The sequence below is a fragment of the Dromiciops gliroides genome, chromosome 1 (assembly GCF_019393635.1).
Source record: "Dromiciops gliroides isolate mDroGli1 chromosome 1, mDroGli1.pri, whole genome shotgun sequence".
Classification (NCBI taxonomy): Eukaryota; Metazoa; Chordata; class Mammalia; order Microbiotheria; family Microbiotheriidae; genus Dromiciops; species Dromiciops gliroides.
Window position 1 is genome coordinate 62,158,434 of NC_057861.1, and position 17,773 is coordinate 62,176,206.

The 17,773-nt window shown below is 47.0% G+C and overlaps 2 protein-coding genes across 10 annotated transcripts in view; one reads left to right on the top strand and one right to left on the bottom strand.

Annotated features, from left to right (window-relative positions):
• BORCS8 (BLOC-1 related complex subunit 8) overlaps positions 1-5,106 on the top strand; it is a 19,929-nt gene extending 14,823 nt beyond the window's left edge. The window contains exon 6 of one of the 2 annotated variants that reach the window (XM_044003515.1): positions 145-5,106. The gene's annotated coding sequence lies outside the window, so the exon portion shown is untranslated. The remainder of the gene's footprint in view (positions 1-144) is intronic. The other variant, XM_044003509.1, reaches the window with a different exon arrangement.
• A 4,007-nt stretch (positions 5,107-9,113) lies between these two features.
• UNC13A (unc-13 homolog A) overlaps positions 9,114-17,773 on the bottom strand; it is a 96,766-nt gene continuing 88,106 nt past the window's right edge. For all 8 annotated transcript variants that reach the window (XM_044003432.1, XM_044003452.1, XM_044003445.1 and 5 more), the window contains 3 exons: positions 15,102-15,194; positions 14,793-14,952; positions 9,114-13,794 (listed from right to left, as the gene is read on the bottom strand). In XM_044003432.1, the coding sequence (XP_043859367.1) occupies positions 13,470-13,794; positions 14,793-14,952; positions 15,102-15,194 (578 nt within the window). In that variant the 3' untranslated portion in view covers positions 9,114-13,469. The remainder of the gene's footprint in view (positions 13,795-14,792; positions 14,953-15,101; positions 15,195-17,773) is intronic.

Here is a 17,773-nt window from a genome sequence, read left to right on the forward strand (position 1 = left end):
GTCCTTGGTTTTCAGACTCTTTGTTCTTTCTACCTCAGCCTCTTGCTGCTGCTAATCTCACTACCACCACTGCTGCTGCTTCTGCTGCTAGCTCTCCAGCTGTTCTTTCTGTTAGTCTGTCATTACTTTGCCCCATCTCACCAGGTAACCCATGTGTTCCAGGCAGCAAAGGCCCCCAGAAGACCAGTCAGGCTCAGGAGCCAGAAGCACCAAGGAAGAGAAAAGCACTTGTCACCACTCCCTCTGACTCAGAGGCTCTGGTGGCCTCACCGGGTGTGTATCAAATTGATCTCCAATATGAGCAGAAGACATTTCTGAAAACCTTTGACTGTGGTTCTTTGTCTTAGGAGGAAATCTTTTGGCTTTTACCACTAACTGAGAAGACTGATTGATGTCTTCCTCCTTAGGGAAGAGTCCCCTTCCCCAGGACCACCAAGGCTCATCTTTCTGATGGGGGAGCAAGTAAGTGCGTATGGCTTCCTGGTCCCAAAGGCTCATCTGATAAATGGTTACCTTTTTGTACACATTATCAGAGAAGGGACCTTGGAGGCCATGTGCAAAAACAGGTCAAGACAAGGGAAGTGACTTAACTTGCCCAAAGCCCCACACTATGAGTCAGTGGTTGAGCTGGGCCTCAAACCTCAGTCTTCTCACCCTCTTGTGTACTTTTTTTCCTTTGTGCTTCTTGTGTACTTTTCACTTCATACCACAATGGTACAAAGGTTAACCAGCTTGTGAAGGGACTGGGACAAGGGCACTGAGTACCAGGCTAAATAGGTAGTATGTGACTAAGTGGATGAGGATCCCAGAGCAAAAGAAGCCAGAGAATACTGCTGTGACTTGGGGATGACAAAGGGCCCACAAGTTTGGGAGCCTTATCAAATCTCTTGAGTGGAAAGGGCCTCAGGGGGCAACCTTGTTGTATTGTGTAGTCACGTCCAACTCTTTGTGATTCTATAGACCATAGCACACCAGTGCTGTCTGTGGGCTTTTCTTGGCAAAGATACGGGAGTGGTTTGTCATTTCTTTTTCCAGGGAATGAAGGCAAACAGAGGTTGAGTGCCCAGGGTTACACAGTAAGTGTCTGAGGCCAGACACATTCCTCTGCTCCAATAGCAAGGGATACATTCTCCCTGGTGCTAAGTCTCAGTTTCTACATATGGTCCCACCAAGTTTATATAACACCTTATATGTGCTCCAGATGGTTTCTAGTTACAAAGTGGGGTGAGAACACCCCCACCCTTTTGATGGATTTTTCAGGATCCTAGGGGAAACCCTGTTGAGAAGACTCTAGCTTTTGAACTTCCATCCAATATTCTCTATCTATAAAATCAGCTATTCCTAAGACAATGCATTCAGGCAGTCAATAAACCTTTATTAAATAACTAACATGTACCAGGCTCTTTGTCAAGTTCTGGGGATAGAAAATGAAGTATAAAAAGCCCCTACCCTTGAGGAGTTTCCAGTCTAATGGGGAGACAAGCAAACAAATATATACACACAAACTTCATAGGAGATAATTAACAAAAAGAAAAGCACTAGAATTAAGAGGGATAGGGAAAGGTTTCCTGTACAAAGTAGGATTTTATTTGGCCCTGAAAGCCAGAAGGTAGAAATGAAGAGGGAGAGGATTCCAGGTAGGAGGGACTTAGAGAAAATGTCCAGAAACTAAGAGAATTTCTGGTTCATGGAGCAGCAAGGAGGAATAAAGTGTAAGAAGACTGGAAGGTTGGTGGGGGAGTACATTATGAAGGGCTTGGAACGGGATTTTGGATTTGATCCTCAAAGTAATAGGGAGCCCCTGGAGCTTACTGAATAGGGATGTGTAATTGAGGAAAATCACTTTTGGTGGCTGAATGCAGGATGGAGTGGAGTGGGAAGAGATTTGAGGCAAACAGACCTATCAGTAGGCTGTTGAAATTCACACAGTATATGATATTTACAAAGCCAGCTGCTCATAATAATGAATATCTACTTAATAAGGGGAAATAAGCCATTATATATGTATATGTAACCAAATACATAAATGATAAAACTATATCACAAGATATATCTAACACCAGATCACCCGGTCCCACCAATACACTCAATAGCTATAGTGAAGAGTGGTCACACACTTACAGGAACCTGGTAGGGAAACACATGAGGAAGGAATACTTGTGCTTAGGGTACTTTACAACTCCAGACTGCAGGCTTCAATGTTTTGGTCCATTTAGGAACATTTGCATCACCCAAAAAACTACTACTCACTGCTTGACTGTTGGGCCTTGCCACTTTAGCTGGGGAAACCGTCTTCTCTACTAGAACAGAGCCTTTATAAACTCTTTCAATGAACCCTTGAAAGGGCATTTAGAAAATGTGAATAGCAGTTCTCTTCAAGCTAAAGAAGGATAATGCTTTATCCCATTGGCCTACAGGCTATACAAACCAAACCAGCCAGTTATTTGCTCACCAGGAGGCTGTGCTGCCCTATCGGTACAGAGTTCACAGCAACCCAATCTCAGCTCCCCCTTTCAGCCAGCTCACCAGGAACTGCCCTCTGCTTTTCCTTTTCCAAGTCACACTTGGCATAGAACAGGGCTTCTTAAACTTTTTCCACTTGTGACCCCTTTTTGCCTGAGAAATGTTTACTGGACCCCGAGCATTATAGGTATGCAAAACAAGCATACATAATCTTACTATAGCTAAATTTTTCTTGACCCCCACGTTTGGTTATGTCACCCCATGTGGGGTCTCGACCTACTGTCTAAGAAACATTGGCAAAGAACAAGCCCTTATGTGAAGCTCTCCAACTCTAGGTGTCGTGGAAGAGCAGTGACCCGTTTGTTCACTGAAAGAGCTTACAAAGGCTAAGTAGAGAAGAGATGGACCCAGCTGAAGAGTAGTGAGGATCAACAAAAAGGCCGGCTGTTCCTGGAGCTCTAGGTTGTTGACTTTCTGACCACTCATGGAATCGCTCAGCTGAAGTCTTCTCTTGGTTGACTGCTTCTAAATGCCACACCTCCAGTGGAAAAGCTTTTTCAACTCCCCTCCTGCCCTCTTCCTCTCCTGCTGCAATCCTCAATGATGTCTCTTGCCCTTCTGAAAGAGTGTTTAATGTTTTAAGTGAGAGCCTGCAGATTCTCAGTGACTCACCTACTGAAAAAGTCACAACCCCTCGGGTTTCCCCAATCAAATTGGTAGGTTTTTAGAATCACACCTCAGTCTCCAAATGTCTATGTGATTCCTCATTTTCTTAGTTTTAATGGCAGCTAGTGGATAGAGTGCCGGGCCTTGAGTCAGGAAGACCTGAGTTCAAATTCAGCCTCAGGCACTTATTAGCTGTGTGACCCAGGGCAAGTCACTGGGAATAATAGCACCTATTTTCCAGGATTGTGAGGATCAAATGAAACAATATTTGTAATACTCTTAGCAAGCTTTGGTATACTAGTACTCCTCCTTGCCCTTAAGCTGTGATCCAATACTTCAGCCTGGATCCATGTATGGGCAGTGCAACAGAGTCCTACACCCAGTGCAAGCAGAGACCTTGGTAAGCTTCTGACCGGTTATGGAGAACTCACACAAGGCAGGCTGTCACACAAGGACCCTCTTAAGGTCTCTCTGAAGAACTTTGGAATTGATTGTGAGACATGGGAGTCTGGTACAGTACCGCCCAGCATGGCATCAAAGAAGTGTTGTCCTCTATGAATAGAGCCATCTCCACTCCAAGTGTTCATATGGACTCTGTGCTTGACCTGTGGTAAAGCCTGCCAACCTTGTATTGGTCTGATCAGTCACAGTCAAGACACACTGTACCTTTACCCCAACAGAGAAGGAAGGACAACAACCATACCATACTTTCTCACTTGTTGGTCTCTTCAGACATTCGATTGAACAGCATTCATTAAGTGCTTATTGTATGCATCAACTCCCATGGATTCATTTATCCTCTCCATATAGATGATTCCTGTATCTGCAAATTCAGCCCTAATCTCATTTCTGAACTCTAGTCTCACATTACCTATTGGACTGACTACTGGACATTTCAAACTGCCCCATAGGTATCTCAAAATCAGCATATTCAAAACAGAATTAATTCTCTTTACCCTAAAACTCATATCTCTTCTGAACTTCCCTGTTACTTTGGGGGGCATTGTCATCCTTGTGGTCAAATCACCCAGGTTCGCAACCTTGGTATCATCCTTGATTTCTCTTTTACCCCACATGTCCAGTCAATTGCCAAGTCTTGTAATTTCGTTGTAATATCTCTTGCATGTGTCTTCTTCCCTACACTCACATCATAATTTATTTCAGGCCATTATCTCTTGCCTGGGGTATTTTAATAACCTCCTTAATTGGACTCTCTGCCTCGTCTATTCCCATTCCAATCTATTCTCCACACTAAGGCTGAAGTGATTTTCTTAAAGCATAGGTCTGACCATGTCTGCCTTCCCTACTTAAACTCCTTTGACCTCTGGGATTAAACATAAATTTCTCTTTGTGGCATTTAAAGTTCTTCATGACCTGGTCTTACTCTCCATGGCACTCTATGGTCTAGCCTTACTGGCCTTCTTGCTGTTCCTCACATAGCACACTCCATCTTCCATCTTTGTGCTTTGCACTGGTTGTCCTGTCCCCCATGCCTGGAATTCTCTCCCTCACTTCTGCCTTCTGATATTCCTAACTTCTTGCTGTGGGAGGCTTTTCTTAGTTTCTCCTAGCTGCATGTTTTCCCTCCGAGGGGGGGATTACCTTGAATTCAATTCATATATGTCTTTTATACAGTTTATCTATGTGACAGTCATTCAGACAAGGCTTGGACTAGTTGCCTCTTGAGGGGACTAAGTTACTAAAGACTCTGGGAGTTATAGTTTGACCATCCTGGAAAAATACAAAGCTATCATGGGCTTGGAACTGGGCAATGGAATCTCCTGTTGTAGTGGTTTAAAATGCTCTTGAGAGACATAGGAAGAGACCCAAAGACTGTCAACAGGGATTATAAGGAGTGGGGACCCCAGCAGCATTGAGGAGCAGTGACAGAATCAGTCTGCTTTCCAGAACTCACTCTAACCCCTGTAGGGGCTGGAGCCTTTTCCTTTCCTTGGCCCTCAATTCAGTTTTTTTGTTTGGTTGTTTGTTTTTTGAGGCAATTGGGATTAAGTGACTTGCCCAGGGTCACACAGCTAGTGTCAAGTGTCTGAGGCCGAATTTGAACTCAGGTCCTCCTGACTCCAGAGCTGATGCTCTATCCACTGCACCACCTAGCTGCCCCCCCCCCAAGTCAGTTTTAAAATCTAGCAGGAAGTGACTGAATTAACACTACTTAAATAAATGGCTAGAACAGTGGTAAATCTATTTCACTTTCTGCTTCTCTCTTCTGTCTTATTAGCCCACGCAATGGGGTGGTACTGTTTATTAATGGTTTCTTTGCTTGTTTAAATTTGCTTACTTTTCTGTATTAACAAGAAGTGTTTTACAGATTAGGATAATTTTCATTGCCTCCTAAGTCTTTGTTAAAGAAAATGTGGATGGGGGCGGGGCGGGGGGGGGAGGTGGCGGGAAAGTCAGTGGATAATTGGCTACACAGAATTTAATTGGCAGGCAAGCATCTTTCCAGCCTGGCAACCAAAAGATTACCTGGGGCCTTGGAGATTTATGAATGTTATTGATAGTATATATTTTTAAGGTTTTTGATTTTGTAGAGAAAAGAAGCCACATGGAACAGGGCCCCTTGCCCTAGAGTAAAACACTCATGAGTTAGGATCTCCCAGTAGGCAGGTCACTTTGAACAAGTTACCTTTGGGTTTTCTTTGCCCTGCATGGGAGAGAAGGAAAAGGAAGTAGATGTGGGGAACCTTAGGGAGTAGAGCCCGGAAAGGCCAGGAAGAATTGGTACCACCCAGTGTTCTGAAGGGAGAGCTCTGAAGTCACACTTCCCTTGACAGTGACATGAGGCGGATACACCTAGATATGTATATATTGTTTCTTCCATTAGAATATAAGCTTCTTGAGGTCAAGGCCTGTTTTTGCTTCTGTCACTTGTTGTTGTTATTGGTCCTTTGTTCTCGAAGAGGACCAGTGACATCAGGAGGGTGATGTCTTGACTTTCCTATGAATTGGATTTAAGTGAGGCAGGGCTTTGAAAAGTCACAGCCTCACTTTCTCTTCCAGAGTCAGCAAAGTCCAGTGCCAAGACAAAAGGTAAGATGACTGGCTATGGCTCCAGATGAAGTGGATGACCTTGGCCTTTCTAAATTAAGGTCTTTCTCAGGCCTCAGTCTGTCTGATTCCAGGCCCATTCAGTGACCAAGGTCTAGGTAAGAATTGAAATAAAAGGTCCCCTAATATGCCATCACAAAAACATCAGTCTGGGAGGGGAAGATTTTCCATTTCTTGCCAGAACATCAACAATTGCCATTTACACTCATTATAAAACACTAAACCCTCAGTAAGCCATAGAGGCTTGGGCTGGGGCACATTATTGGTCATTCACTGAAAGCCAGAATGATTTGGGTTTAAAAGTATAGTCAGGGGGCAGCTAGGTGGCACAGTGGATAGAGTATCGGCCCTGGAGTCAGGAGTACCTGAGTTCAAATCCGGCCTCAGACATTTCACACTTACTAGCTGTGTGACCCTGGGCAAGTCACTTAACCCCAATTGCCTCACTAAAAAAAAAAAAAAGTTTAGTCAGATAGCTCCAACTGAAACACAATGGACTCATCCAGAGAATCAGTGGACTCCTTCAAACCCATTTTTTTTTTTAAAGAGCCTGTTTTTTCAAAGGTATATTTCAAGAAATCACAACTGCACAGGACAAAAAAGTAAGTTGTCCTAGCTTTTTTTTTTTGTTTTTTTTTTTTAATTTTGTGGGGCAATGGGGGTTAAGTGACTTGCCCAAGGTCACACAGCTAGTAAGTGTCAAGTGTCTGAGGCCGGATTTGAACTCAGATACTCCTGAATCCAGGGCCGGTGCTTTATCCACTACGCCATCTAGCTGCCCCAGTTGTCCTAGCTTTTAGAAAAAAAATCTGGCTCCCAGCTGCCAAATATCTTACAAAATATAAGCAACCAAAAATTACAGAGCATCCACATGTGGGGTGGGGGTCCTTAGGTATTCCTCTTTAAAGAAGTACACCTTGGGGCCAACTACGTGGCACAGTGGATAAAGCACCAGCCCTGGATTCAGGAGGATCTGAGTTCAAACCCGGCTTCAGACACTTAAGAAGTACTAGCTGTGTGACCCTGGGCAAGTCACTTAACCCACATTGCCCTGACCCCCCCCCCAAAAAAAAAGACACCCTCTCACACACAAATCCAATTAGAATAAAGTAATCTTTTATTTAGGCCCTAGAGAAAGGAAACCAAGAGCAAAGTTCTTGAACTTTTCTCATGAGGAGATGGCTTGGTACAGAAGGATACCTATCTCTTCGATCAGGAAAAGGCAAATACTTTTATAGATGACTCATGCTGGAGGGACTGATGGGGTGATCATCTGACTGTGGAAAGTTCCCTATGGGGGTAGGAGAAGCTGGAATGAGGGGAGGTCCTGACTTCTGGAGTTATCTGTCCTCAGCCACTCAGGCTGTGGCCACACCTATTAGGGTTTTCTCCCCAAGGGGTGGGGGAGGTTGGAATGAAGGATGGTGGTCCTGGAGTTAACTCAGTCCTGATTGGGTGCCACTTATCTCTAGGTGTCTGTCTTTTGGTTTAGCTTCTCAAGGAGAAGGTTCCCTGAGTTGCCCCAGAAAACTTCTGAGGTACCCCATTATCTCAGTAGGTATTCAATAAATTATTTTCTTGACTGTAGTAGCAGTCTAGTAGGCCTGGGTCCAGTTAGGGATATGTTGACCATGGAGAAATATGGTTGATCAACTTGCTGGGGTCAGAGGGTACTCTTTCCTTGGAAAAACAAAGCAGTTAATTAACTATATAGTGGTTAGTCAAACAGATAACAAAGCAGACATGTCACAGGCACTCAGAAAGTTGGGCACCTTGAAATTTATAGTATGAGCCTAATTGGGAGCCAGATGTGTTTGCTATGTGATTAGGACCACGTAGTGATAATAATCTCATTGGGAATATGACATTTTCTGTTTGATACATCCAACTCCCCAAAAGCTAGCATCCCCAACTAATTAAGAATGTGGCATATTTAGTATTTCATATATCCCACTCCTCAATAGCTAGCATCCTCATTCCCCAAACAACTAACTTTTCAGTCCTAAGTCTCTCCCCCCACCCCCTTCTATCTATAAAATTATCACCTTCTCCTTTGTTTGGGGAGTTGAAGTTTAGACTTCTCCCAGCCATACCTCTGTGTGCCAAATAATAAAAACTTTTACTTAAATTTTGATTGGAACGTGTGTGAGTAGTTCTTTGATAGAGGCATATTTTTAGATCCAGTTTCTTGGTGTCATTGACTAATTTCTTCCCCCCACTACTCATTCATTTGCATGGGAGATCCAGAAGTTATCTGGGGAGCTGGCATGCTGAAGAACAGTGCCTGAGTCCTACATAGCTCCTGTGGAATTTCTTTGGAAGAGCCCCCTGAAAGGGGTTTTGGGGGACACTAGATCCTCATAAAGGGGTTAAGTAGGAGTTACAGGATTTTCTAGCTCAGAGCCAGAAATTTAGGAGAGATTTTAATCCTACTAGTAGGTCTGAAGAGTTCAAAAAGACCAAATGCCCCTGGATTCAAATTACCGACTTCCTGTTCTGTGTTGCCAAAGAGCTTTGCCACAGGAAGGCTCATAGACCTCCTTGTCTTTATGGAGAGGTAAAGGGGTGTGCAGAAAAGGCCCATTTTCTTCCCTGAAAGGGTCGAAACTTAGCCTGTGAGGTCCATATTAAGAGAGATGGCAAAACCCACTGCTCTTCTGGGGAACAGGAAGCATCTCAGCTGAGGATTCTAGCTGAATCTCAGTAGGAGTTGGCTGTGAGAACTCCAGGCAAGAGAAAGGCCTGACACCCAGCAGGGATCAGCCGAGACTAGTGTGTTGTCCTGGTGTTTTCACATGTCTTAACCCTCGATCAGATCCCTTAAGGATTATTTTAGCTGTGCCGCTCTAAGATCCATTTCTGTTATTAATGAGGTTGGGGGCAGAAAAGGAGGAGGCAAGTGTTTTGAGAGCTGAGAGGGTGTGCTTTTTTTTTTTAATGTCCGTTAATAATAAAATATTTTTACAGAGACCAAAAAGTCAAAATAGTGCAAAACATCTCAATTTCATGCATCCATGATCGATTTAACACTTGTTCTGGTTCATATATTTACAGAGGAACCCAGGGCATCATCGCTGTCCCAGGCGGAAGGTGTTTCTTTCGCAACCACATGCCAGAGAAGTCCTGTAGCAGGGACAAACACTTGTTTGTGGGATTATTCTTGGGGTCAAGGGTTGGGGTATGGTGGGGTCAGGGCACACCCTCCCCCACAGTCAAGCCTTCTCTGCTCTAGTCAGGGGGCCCAAGTTAGGAAAGGGACTGAGAGGCATTGGGGAAGGAGGGAAGCAGTTCAAAGAGCCCTGGGCTGGGCATCCATAGACCTGGGTTCCAGTCCCAGTTCTGTACCCTGGCTCGAAGTGTGTTCCTTATCCTGGGGCTGAAATTTCCCCAATCTGTAAAAGGAGGGGTTTGAACTAGAGCTGAGGTCCTTCCAGCATTAAGATCCTGTTACTCAAAGCAACAAACTAAATGCTTGTCACAGGGGGCAGTGGCTGGAAGAGGGTGGGAATGGGATTGAAGGAGGGAAAGTTTCCTCATCTGACACAGTTAAGTACTCTTCTCTAAAAGGCAAAGATGAATGGAAAACAGGTGCAAATGTCCTACAACTTTGGTCCTTGGCAAGTATTAGAAAAAGGAATGGATGTTGAAGAAAGGGTGGGGTATGATCTTGTAACAGAAGACTGGGGCTTCCCTGTATACGATCCATCTCCCTCCCCCCACCCAACCCTTTGGTCCTTCCAGATCCTCTGTGCTCTCCCCCCTCCCCCGCCCCCAGCTCTCTGTCTACCTGACGCCTTTGTGCTGTCTCAGTCTTAAGACTGGAGCCCTGGGTTCCACTTAGAAGATCATTGTTTTATTGCTGGAGGGAATCTAGTCCCAACCTCACATTTGACCAGATGAGGAAACTGAGACCAAGAGATGTTAGGGAATTCACCCGTAATATAAGCTGTGAGTAGCAGAATCAGGAATGGAATCCTACCACTGCAGCACAGTCCTCCCCTCTGTCACTGGCTCACTGTGTGACCTTGGCCAAGTCCCTTCCCTCGCTGCCCCTTAGGTTTCACATCTGTTAAATGAGGGGACTGAGCCAGATGGCTTTTAAGGTGCCTCACAGCTCTAATACTCCCCACCCCACTTTTTTTTTTTTTTTTTTTTTTTGCATATTGCACTTCTGATCCTTGGCCCTGGTGGAAGAAAGAACAGCTGGCCTTAAGAATATCCCCACCCTTTAGTAAGTTAGGAAGGGATAGAGGAAAGAGAGGACATCTCCTAGTTGGATTTTTCAGTTTTTGAACCTCTCCTCTGAGTAGGAGGAGAACCTAATCTCTGTTAATCTGGCTCTTTTCTGCCGGTCTCTCATCTCAGTCTTTTGTCTGCCTGGCTGTTCCTGAAAACATATGGCATTCTTCCCTTAGGCAATCCAGGCTGAAGGCAGATGGCTTCCAGGTTGGGACCCAGGAGACGGCGAGGGGAGCAGTTTTGGCCCCTTCAGGATATTTGGTCTCACCCATCAGCAAATATCTTTGGGTAGTTGCTTTCCAGCAAACTGGCTAAATGGACATTGGGGTTCACTGAAAGGCTTCATTGGAATGAGTTGGGGAAAGGGAAGTGTTTTATAAACGAGCTCCCCTCTTGTGCTGAAGATAGTGTTTGACTTCTTCAGGTGCTTCCCATTGTGTAAATTGAGGTCTGCCTTACTCAGGCTGAGTATGCCCCAAGTGCCTTCCTGTTCCCAAAGGAGGGCATGGACTGCCTGGAGCCCCCCTCATCCAGGCCTCATGTGATGAAAGATGAGGGAGCCGATCCCTTCCCTGAGCTCAGCAGGGCTGATTGGCTGTGTGACCCTGGAGTAACTTTTCTTCCCTTTGCTGGGGCTCAGTTGCCTCATCTGAAAAATGAGGAAGCTGGATTAGATGCTCTTTAAAACCCTGCATTGTGTGTTCTGAGGTCCTTTCTGCAATTCTATATGCCAAGAGTCCTCCCAACTCTGATATTCTGTGATTCATTCTGTTCTCTCTTCCTCTGTGTCTTTCCAGATTGGGAACGTGGACCTCCCCTCATTCCCTAGAAAAGTATCCTTGCTGTTCCCCCATTTCCTGCTCTCTTTGTTCTATGACTTCCCTCCCCTTCTATAAAAAGATGAGCTCTCAGTTCTGTCCCCCTGCCCCCCCATCTCTCTGTCCCTCCCTGTTGTCTGGGTTCCTCTATCCTTTCCATGGGGGTCCTCTGAGATACAGGCTGGAGAGGCAGGAAGATAGGTGCACAGGTAGGAAGTTAAGACAGGTACACACTTGCTCACTCACACAGGCACACATGCATATAGGTGTAGAGACGTGCACACACATGCAAGACAGGCACACAAACTCATGTGGTGGCAAACATGCATGCACACAGATATGCTCATTCTCACAGCCAGCCACACACAGATGGGACGTACAGGCACACACACACACACACACACACACACACACAGGCAAATGGGAACAAACACAGTAAAGCACAGAGACACAGATACGAACAATCTCCCATACACGTGCACAGACAAGTACACACAGATGGGCACCTATGGTAACGAATGGACATGCTCAGAGATGGGTGCCACTGCCCACAGCTTTTTTTGTTTCAGTGGCCCATGTGGAGGACCAACCCTTGGGAAGGCAGAGGAGTCCCTAGTTGGAGGGAGAGGACAAAGAGATGGTGGGGTGAATTTAGTGGCTGGGGACAGTGGGGCCAGGCAGCTTACCTTCTGATTCATCATGTGCTGGGGTGGGCGTGGGGCGAGGAATATGAACATTTGGGGGGCATTTCTAATGGGAAGTGGCAGACAGGAGTGTCTACTCCCTGGGTAAGTTTAAGGGACCTTCGGGAACAAAGGATTGTATTCTCCCTCCCTCCCCCTGCAAAGCCTTTCCATACCTCCTAGGCCCCCCTGGCTCAGTGGGTGGGGGAAGAGGAAAGGCTGAGTAGGGTGGGAGGAAGAGAGGATGGAGGAGGCTCCTGGGGAGTTGTAGCCTAGTGCCAAACTCCCTTTCTTGCCTGTCCTCCAGGTGACAGATGAGGCTGAAGGAGGGAACAGTGAAAGTCCTCCAAGGTTGGGGGAGAGGACCCCAGTGGGGACTTTTAGCAGCAGCTGGAAGCAGGGGTCTGAGGTGCAGCCCCTTGGGGGCCCCCTGGGGAATGGTGATGGAAATGGGATGGTTGTCATCACAAGGTTCTGGTCCCTCCCTTCTTCCTGGATCCCCTGTCTTAGATGGGAAAGCGGCTGGGAGCAGGGGCATCCAGAAGGCAATGGGGAAAGGGAAGAGGGGCCAACCTGGGTCTATTCCTCTGGCCCATTAAGCCATTCTAGGCCTGGACCCAGGAGCTCTTGGGAATTAGAAGGGGAGCTATATCAACTCCTACCCAGAACAAGCCATTCAGTGCTCTCTTCCAACCTCCCCCAGTCCTGGCCCCTGATGCCCTCAGAACCCTGAATAGAGTTGGGTGCCTGAGGGTTTGTGTGCTTTTAAACGTCACTTTTTTTTTTTGCAAACACCAAACATGGGGGTCCCTCCCCAAATCCTCCTCCCAGCTTGCCTTTCAAAGGCCCAGCCTCTGAGCACCCCCCTCCCCCCATCCCTGAATGGCTGGAGCCTCAGGCCCCTGCCTAAAGTCCTGACTCACTGTCCCCAGCCCCACAAAAGGGCTCTGAGGTCCTCCCTGGGTAATTGCCCTGCTCCCCTTCCCCCACCCACACGCCTGGGGTTAGGGCTATGTCTGGTGGCGATAATAGGGCAGACGACCTGTATGGCTTTTCTGCAGGTGTGGGTATGGGTCCCCGGGAGAGAGGAATATCCTAGGGCTGTCCCTCCCGTGGCATGTCTTCCCCCTCCTCATCTGCCCCATAAGACCCCCTCTGGGGCGGGGCTCTGAACTTCCCAGTCTCTTAGCAGGTAGGGTCTCCCTCAGTTCATCAACTAGGGCTGCCCAGCGGAGTAGTGGATGGAGTATGCCGGGAAACAAAGGGTCTTCCCCCCCACCTCCCCCAGTTGCCTAGGGTGGAAGGGCGGGGAGGCACGCCTCATCTCCTTCAGCCCTCCTAACCCCCTGGTGGGGATGGCAGAAGCAGAAGGCCCTCCCCCTCCCCAACTCTCCCTGCTGGGCAGGGCTGGGATCAGTGGGAGGAGGGGCCTCCCGGGCTGCCCAGCGTCCCAAAAGAGAGCTTCCCCGAGCCGGTCCCGCCAGACCAGGTCAGGCCCGGGGCCCCTCCCCGTCAGCCCCAGCCCAGCTTCCTAGGACCCAGGCCCCTGGCCAGAACCGGGCCCGGGTCCAGCGCCGCCCTCCTCGGCTGAGCGGGTGTCCGATTTGAGTTTGACGAATTCCTTGGCCACCTCATCGTTGCTGCGCTGGGACAGGATGCGCAGGACGGTGAGGCCCGTGTCGTCCATGTGGATGCGGCGGCCCAGGGGCAGCCAGCAGGCGCAGCTCCCGCGCTGCAGCAGCTCCTTCAGCTGGAGCACGGCCAGGCCCACCGTGCGGTCCTCGCGGGCGAAGCAGTAATCCTTCACGCACACCTGCAGCTCGTAGCACTCGGGGCCCGCGTCAGCGCTCAGTGTGCTGGGGGGGGGGGGGGGGACGAGACATGGGCGGGGGTGAGACCCGGGAGGCGGCCCTCCCAGCCCGCGGCCACCCGGGGCGCCTCTGACTGTGACAGCGTCCTCCCCGGCACACCTGACTTGGACACGCCGCCGTGGACAGCTCCCTCCGCCAAGCAGTCTGGGACTAAGAGAACTCCCAGAGCATTGCTGGAGGCACACAGAGGTTGTGGCTTGCCCACATCCATAATATTAGTAAATATCAGACGTGGGATTAAAACCTAGGTCTTCCTGACCTTAAACCCAGCAATCTAGCTGCTGTGCTAAGCCCCCTCTATTAGGTTAATTATTAAGGGACTGCTGTGCAGTTCTGTATAGCTGTACCGATGGTATTCTTGGGCAGAGTTTATGCCTGTACGGATCTTGTACAGATGTTACTCCTATGCAGATGTTTATGTTTGGGCAGGTGTTATTTCTGAGTGGGTGTTCTTCCTGTGCAGGTGGATGTTTCTCCAGTGGAGTTGTTTAGGCCTACATGTGGCAGATGTTGCTACCACACTGATACTTATGCATGCACAAATCTTGCATCCGTGCATATGTTTGTGCAGGTGTTACTTCTGTTTTTGTTTTTGTTTTTGGTGAGGCAATTGGGGTTAAGTGACTTGCCCAGAGTCACACAGCTAGTAAGTGTCAAGTGTCTGAGGCCAGATTTGAACTCAGGTCCTCCTGACTCCAAGGCTGGTGCTCTATCCACTGCACCACCTAGCTGCCCCAACAGGTGTTACTTCCATGTGGATACTTAGGCCTGTATGAATTTTGCAGCTGTAACTGGACCTGTGCAGGTGTTACTTTTGTGAGATAGTTTTGTCTATGCAGATGTTTCCTATAGGGCAGATATTTGTACAGATGTTACATTTGTGAATATATTGTTACCCCTATTCAGCTGTTTATCCCGTGTAGATGTTGCTAGTAGATACTTGTTAAATACTTGTATGTCCTCCCAGGCCCAGCCCTACTCACAATTGGAAGGTCTCGTTGTACTTGGGAGCCCAGCTGTTGTTCTTAGACTTGGTGGCAAATTTCCTTTTCTTGTCACTTAGCTGGGGCCCAATGATATTGACCTCGATGAAGGGCCGAAAGATGCCTGATGTCTGCCACTTGAGGTCATTGGCAGCCACAACTATTCCAGAGGAAGGAGAGGGCAAGTGAGGTTCCAGTCAGATGCACCAGTTCCTACTTCTTATCTGACCTCCCAACTGTACTGGTTGAGTGCCTTCTAGAGTGCAAAGGTCTGGAGGCTCAAGCCCACACTTTCTGCCCCACACTTACCTTTCACTGTAACCTTGTGTTCCCCAGTACCTGGGTGGGTGAAGAGCTCCACATGGACAGAAACCTCACCGACAGGGTCATCCACTCCTGATCCTGATGGTGGTAGGGTAGGAGACAGTGGGTATGAGTTCTGTCCTCCACTTGGAGACCACAAGCTGTGTTCTCCACACATCCCATCCCACCACATCCCCAACCCATCCCCATGCTGGCGGCCTCAGGTCAACAACACTAATGGGACAGGTCATCCAAGAGGGGAGTGGGGAGAGGAGGCAGTGAAACGGGAGCAGGAAGCTAGGAACCTTGGATAAGAGAGAATGATGAACTTAGAGTCGGGAAGGCAGCTCTAGCTCTAACCCCTTCTTCAAACTCTACTTCCGATACTTACTGAACAACCATTAACCATTAGCTTAACTTCACTAAGCCTCAGTTTCTCCATCAGCAAGTGGGACAACCATACCTGTGCCTCCCAGGTTTGTTTAAATGAGACCACAACATTTCAGAGTTTGGAGGGACATTTGAAGTATATTAGCTTGATGAGTACTGGGGGAAAAATTCTCACTACAGCTTGCCCAACAAGTAGTCATTCAGCCTCTTCATGGAAACTTCCATTGAGGGACAACATTGAGAGACTGTGGCTCTTATTTTAAACGGTTGTTACTCCTTTTCCTACTTTGCTCAGAACATTTCCATTACCCACCATTAAAAGAAGTCTTTGAAGAGACAGTGGTCCTTAGGTCCAATAGATTGTAAGCTCCTTGAGAGCAGGAGCGGTTGCCATTGTCCCCCTAGCACCCAGCAGAGTCTGGCCCCCAGTAGATGCTCAGTAAATGCTTGCTAAACTGTATTGTTGAACTTACTATCTCCTAATGCAGCCTGTCCTAGTTTTAGAGAATTCTAATTATTATAGTTTCCTCCTCTGCTCCCTTACATCAATCTCACTTTTGTTTTTTTTCCAACACCCACCTGTTGCTCTTAATTCTGATCTCTGGGGTCCAGCAAAGGGCATTTAATCTGTCTTCCACATGACAGCCCTTTGAGAATGTGAACACAGCCCCAACATCTCTCCCTGTCTTCTCTTCTCCAAGCTACACAGCCTCAGCTCTTTCAACCTTTTTTTTGGCAGGGCAATTAGGGTTAAGTGACTTGCCCAGGGTCACACAGCTAGTAAGTGTCAAGTGTCTGAGGCCATATTTGAACTCAGGTCTTCCTGAATCCAGGGCTGGTGCTTTATCTACTGCACCACCTACCTGCCCTCAACCTTTCTTCACTATTCCTACTTGCCTTTCTCTAGACATTCTCTGGCTTATCAATGTCTTTCCTGAACTGTGGCATCATGAGCTGAATGAACATGGTACTCCAGATATACTCTGACCAGGGCAGAGTGTGAAGGACCTATCACCTCCTGATTCCTGGAAGCTGTGGGTCTCTTAAAGCAGACTGAGACCAAGTAAGTCTTTTTGACTGCTATATCACACTGTTGACTCACATCCACATCCCATTTGTCTCATTGAGCATGTGGTCCACTAAAGCCCCTGGATAATTTTCAAAAAGTTCTTGGAAATAGGGGGCAGCTAGGTAGTGCAATGGATAAAGCACCGGCCCTGGATTCAGGAGGACCTGAGTTCAAATCTGCTTCAGACACTTGACACTTACTAGCTGTGTGACTCTGGGCAAGTCACTTAACCCTCATTGCCCCACAAAAAAAGTTCTTGGAAATATTACATATATATGTATATATATATATGCGTGTGTGTGTGTATAAAGTGCTTTATACATCTTAAAGCAGAATATAAATGTCAACTGTTCTAGCTAACAATAGTAAACATTTTATATGGTATTTTAAAGTTTGCAAAATACTTTGTCAGTATCTCAGTTGATCCTTACAATGGTCCTGTGAGATAGATGCTATTATTATCCCCCCTTTTTTAGTTTTGTCTGAGTCTTTGTGACCCCATTTGGGGTTTTCTTGGTAAAGATACTGGAGTAGTTTGCCATTTCCTTCTCCAGTTAATTTTACAGATGAGGAAATTGAGGCAAGCAGGGTTAAGCGACTTGCCTAGACTCACACAGCCAGATACATTTAGGGTAGAGAATGAAACACACACACACACACACACACACACACACACACACACAGCTATTGAGGGAATTTGTTTTGCTTAACTATACATATTTATTACAAGAAATTTGTATTTCTCTCTCTTTTTTCCCAATGCAGGGGGAGGGAGAGAAAAGAGTAAAAAACATTAAGGTAGAGAGGTGGGCTACAGATATGAAATGTTCTCTGCCCTTTCAGATGAGGCTACTCTATTATTAGTTATAAGAGACCTCACACAAAGTAACTTGTAAATATTTATAATGTAATGTAAAAACTTAAAACAGGAAAAAAAGAAGTGGATCACTAACTGGCTGAAGTGCCTATCTGCTCTGCTGGGCAGTTGTTCTGGCTCTTTGATGTCTGGTGGTCCAATCCATCTTTTGGCAAATAGCTTGGCTGGGCCCTTCAAGGTCTTCTCACCTTTAAGTAAATCACTGAACACAAGCTTAATAGTGAAAGGCCGGCCTTGGGCCAGTGGCCACAGCACTGATGTGGTCCCCAGCCAGAACACTCTTTTGTCCATCCTAAGCAGCGATGTGAGTTAAGCCCTAGTCCTTGTGCCCCCCTGTGTTTA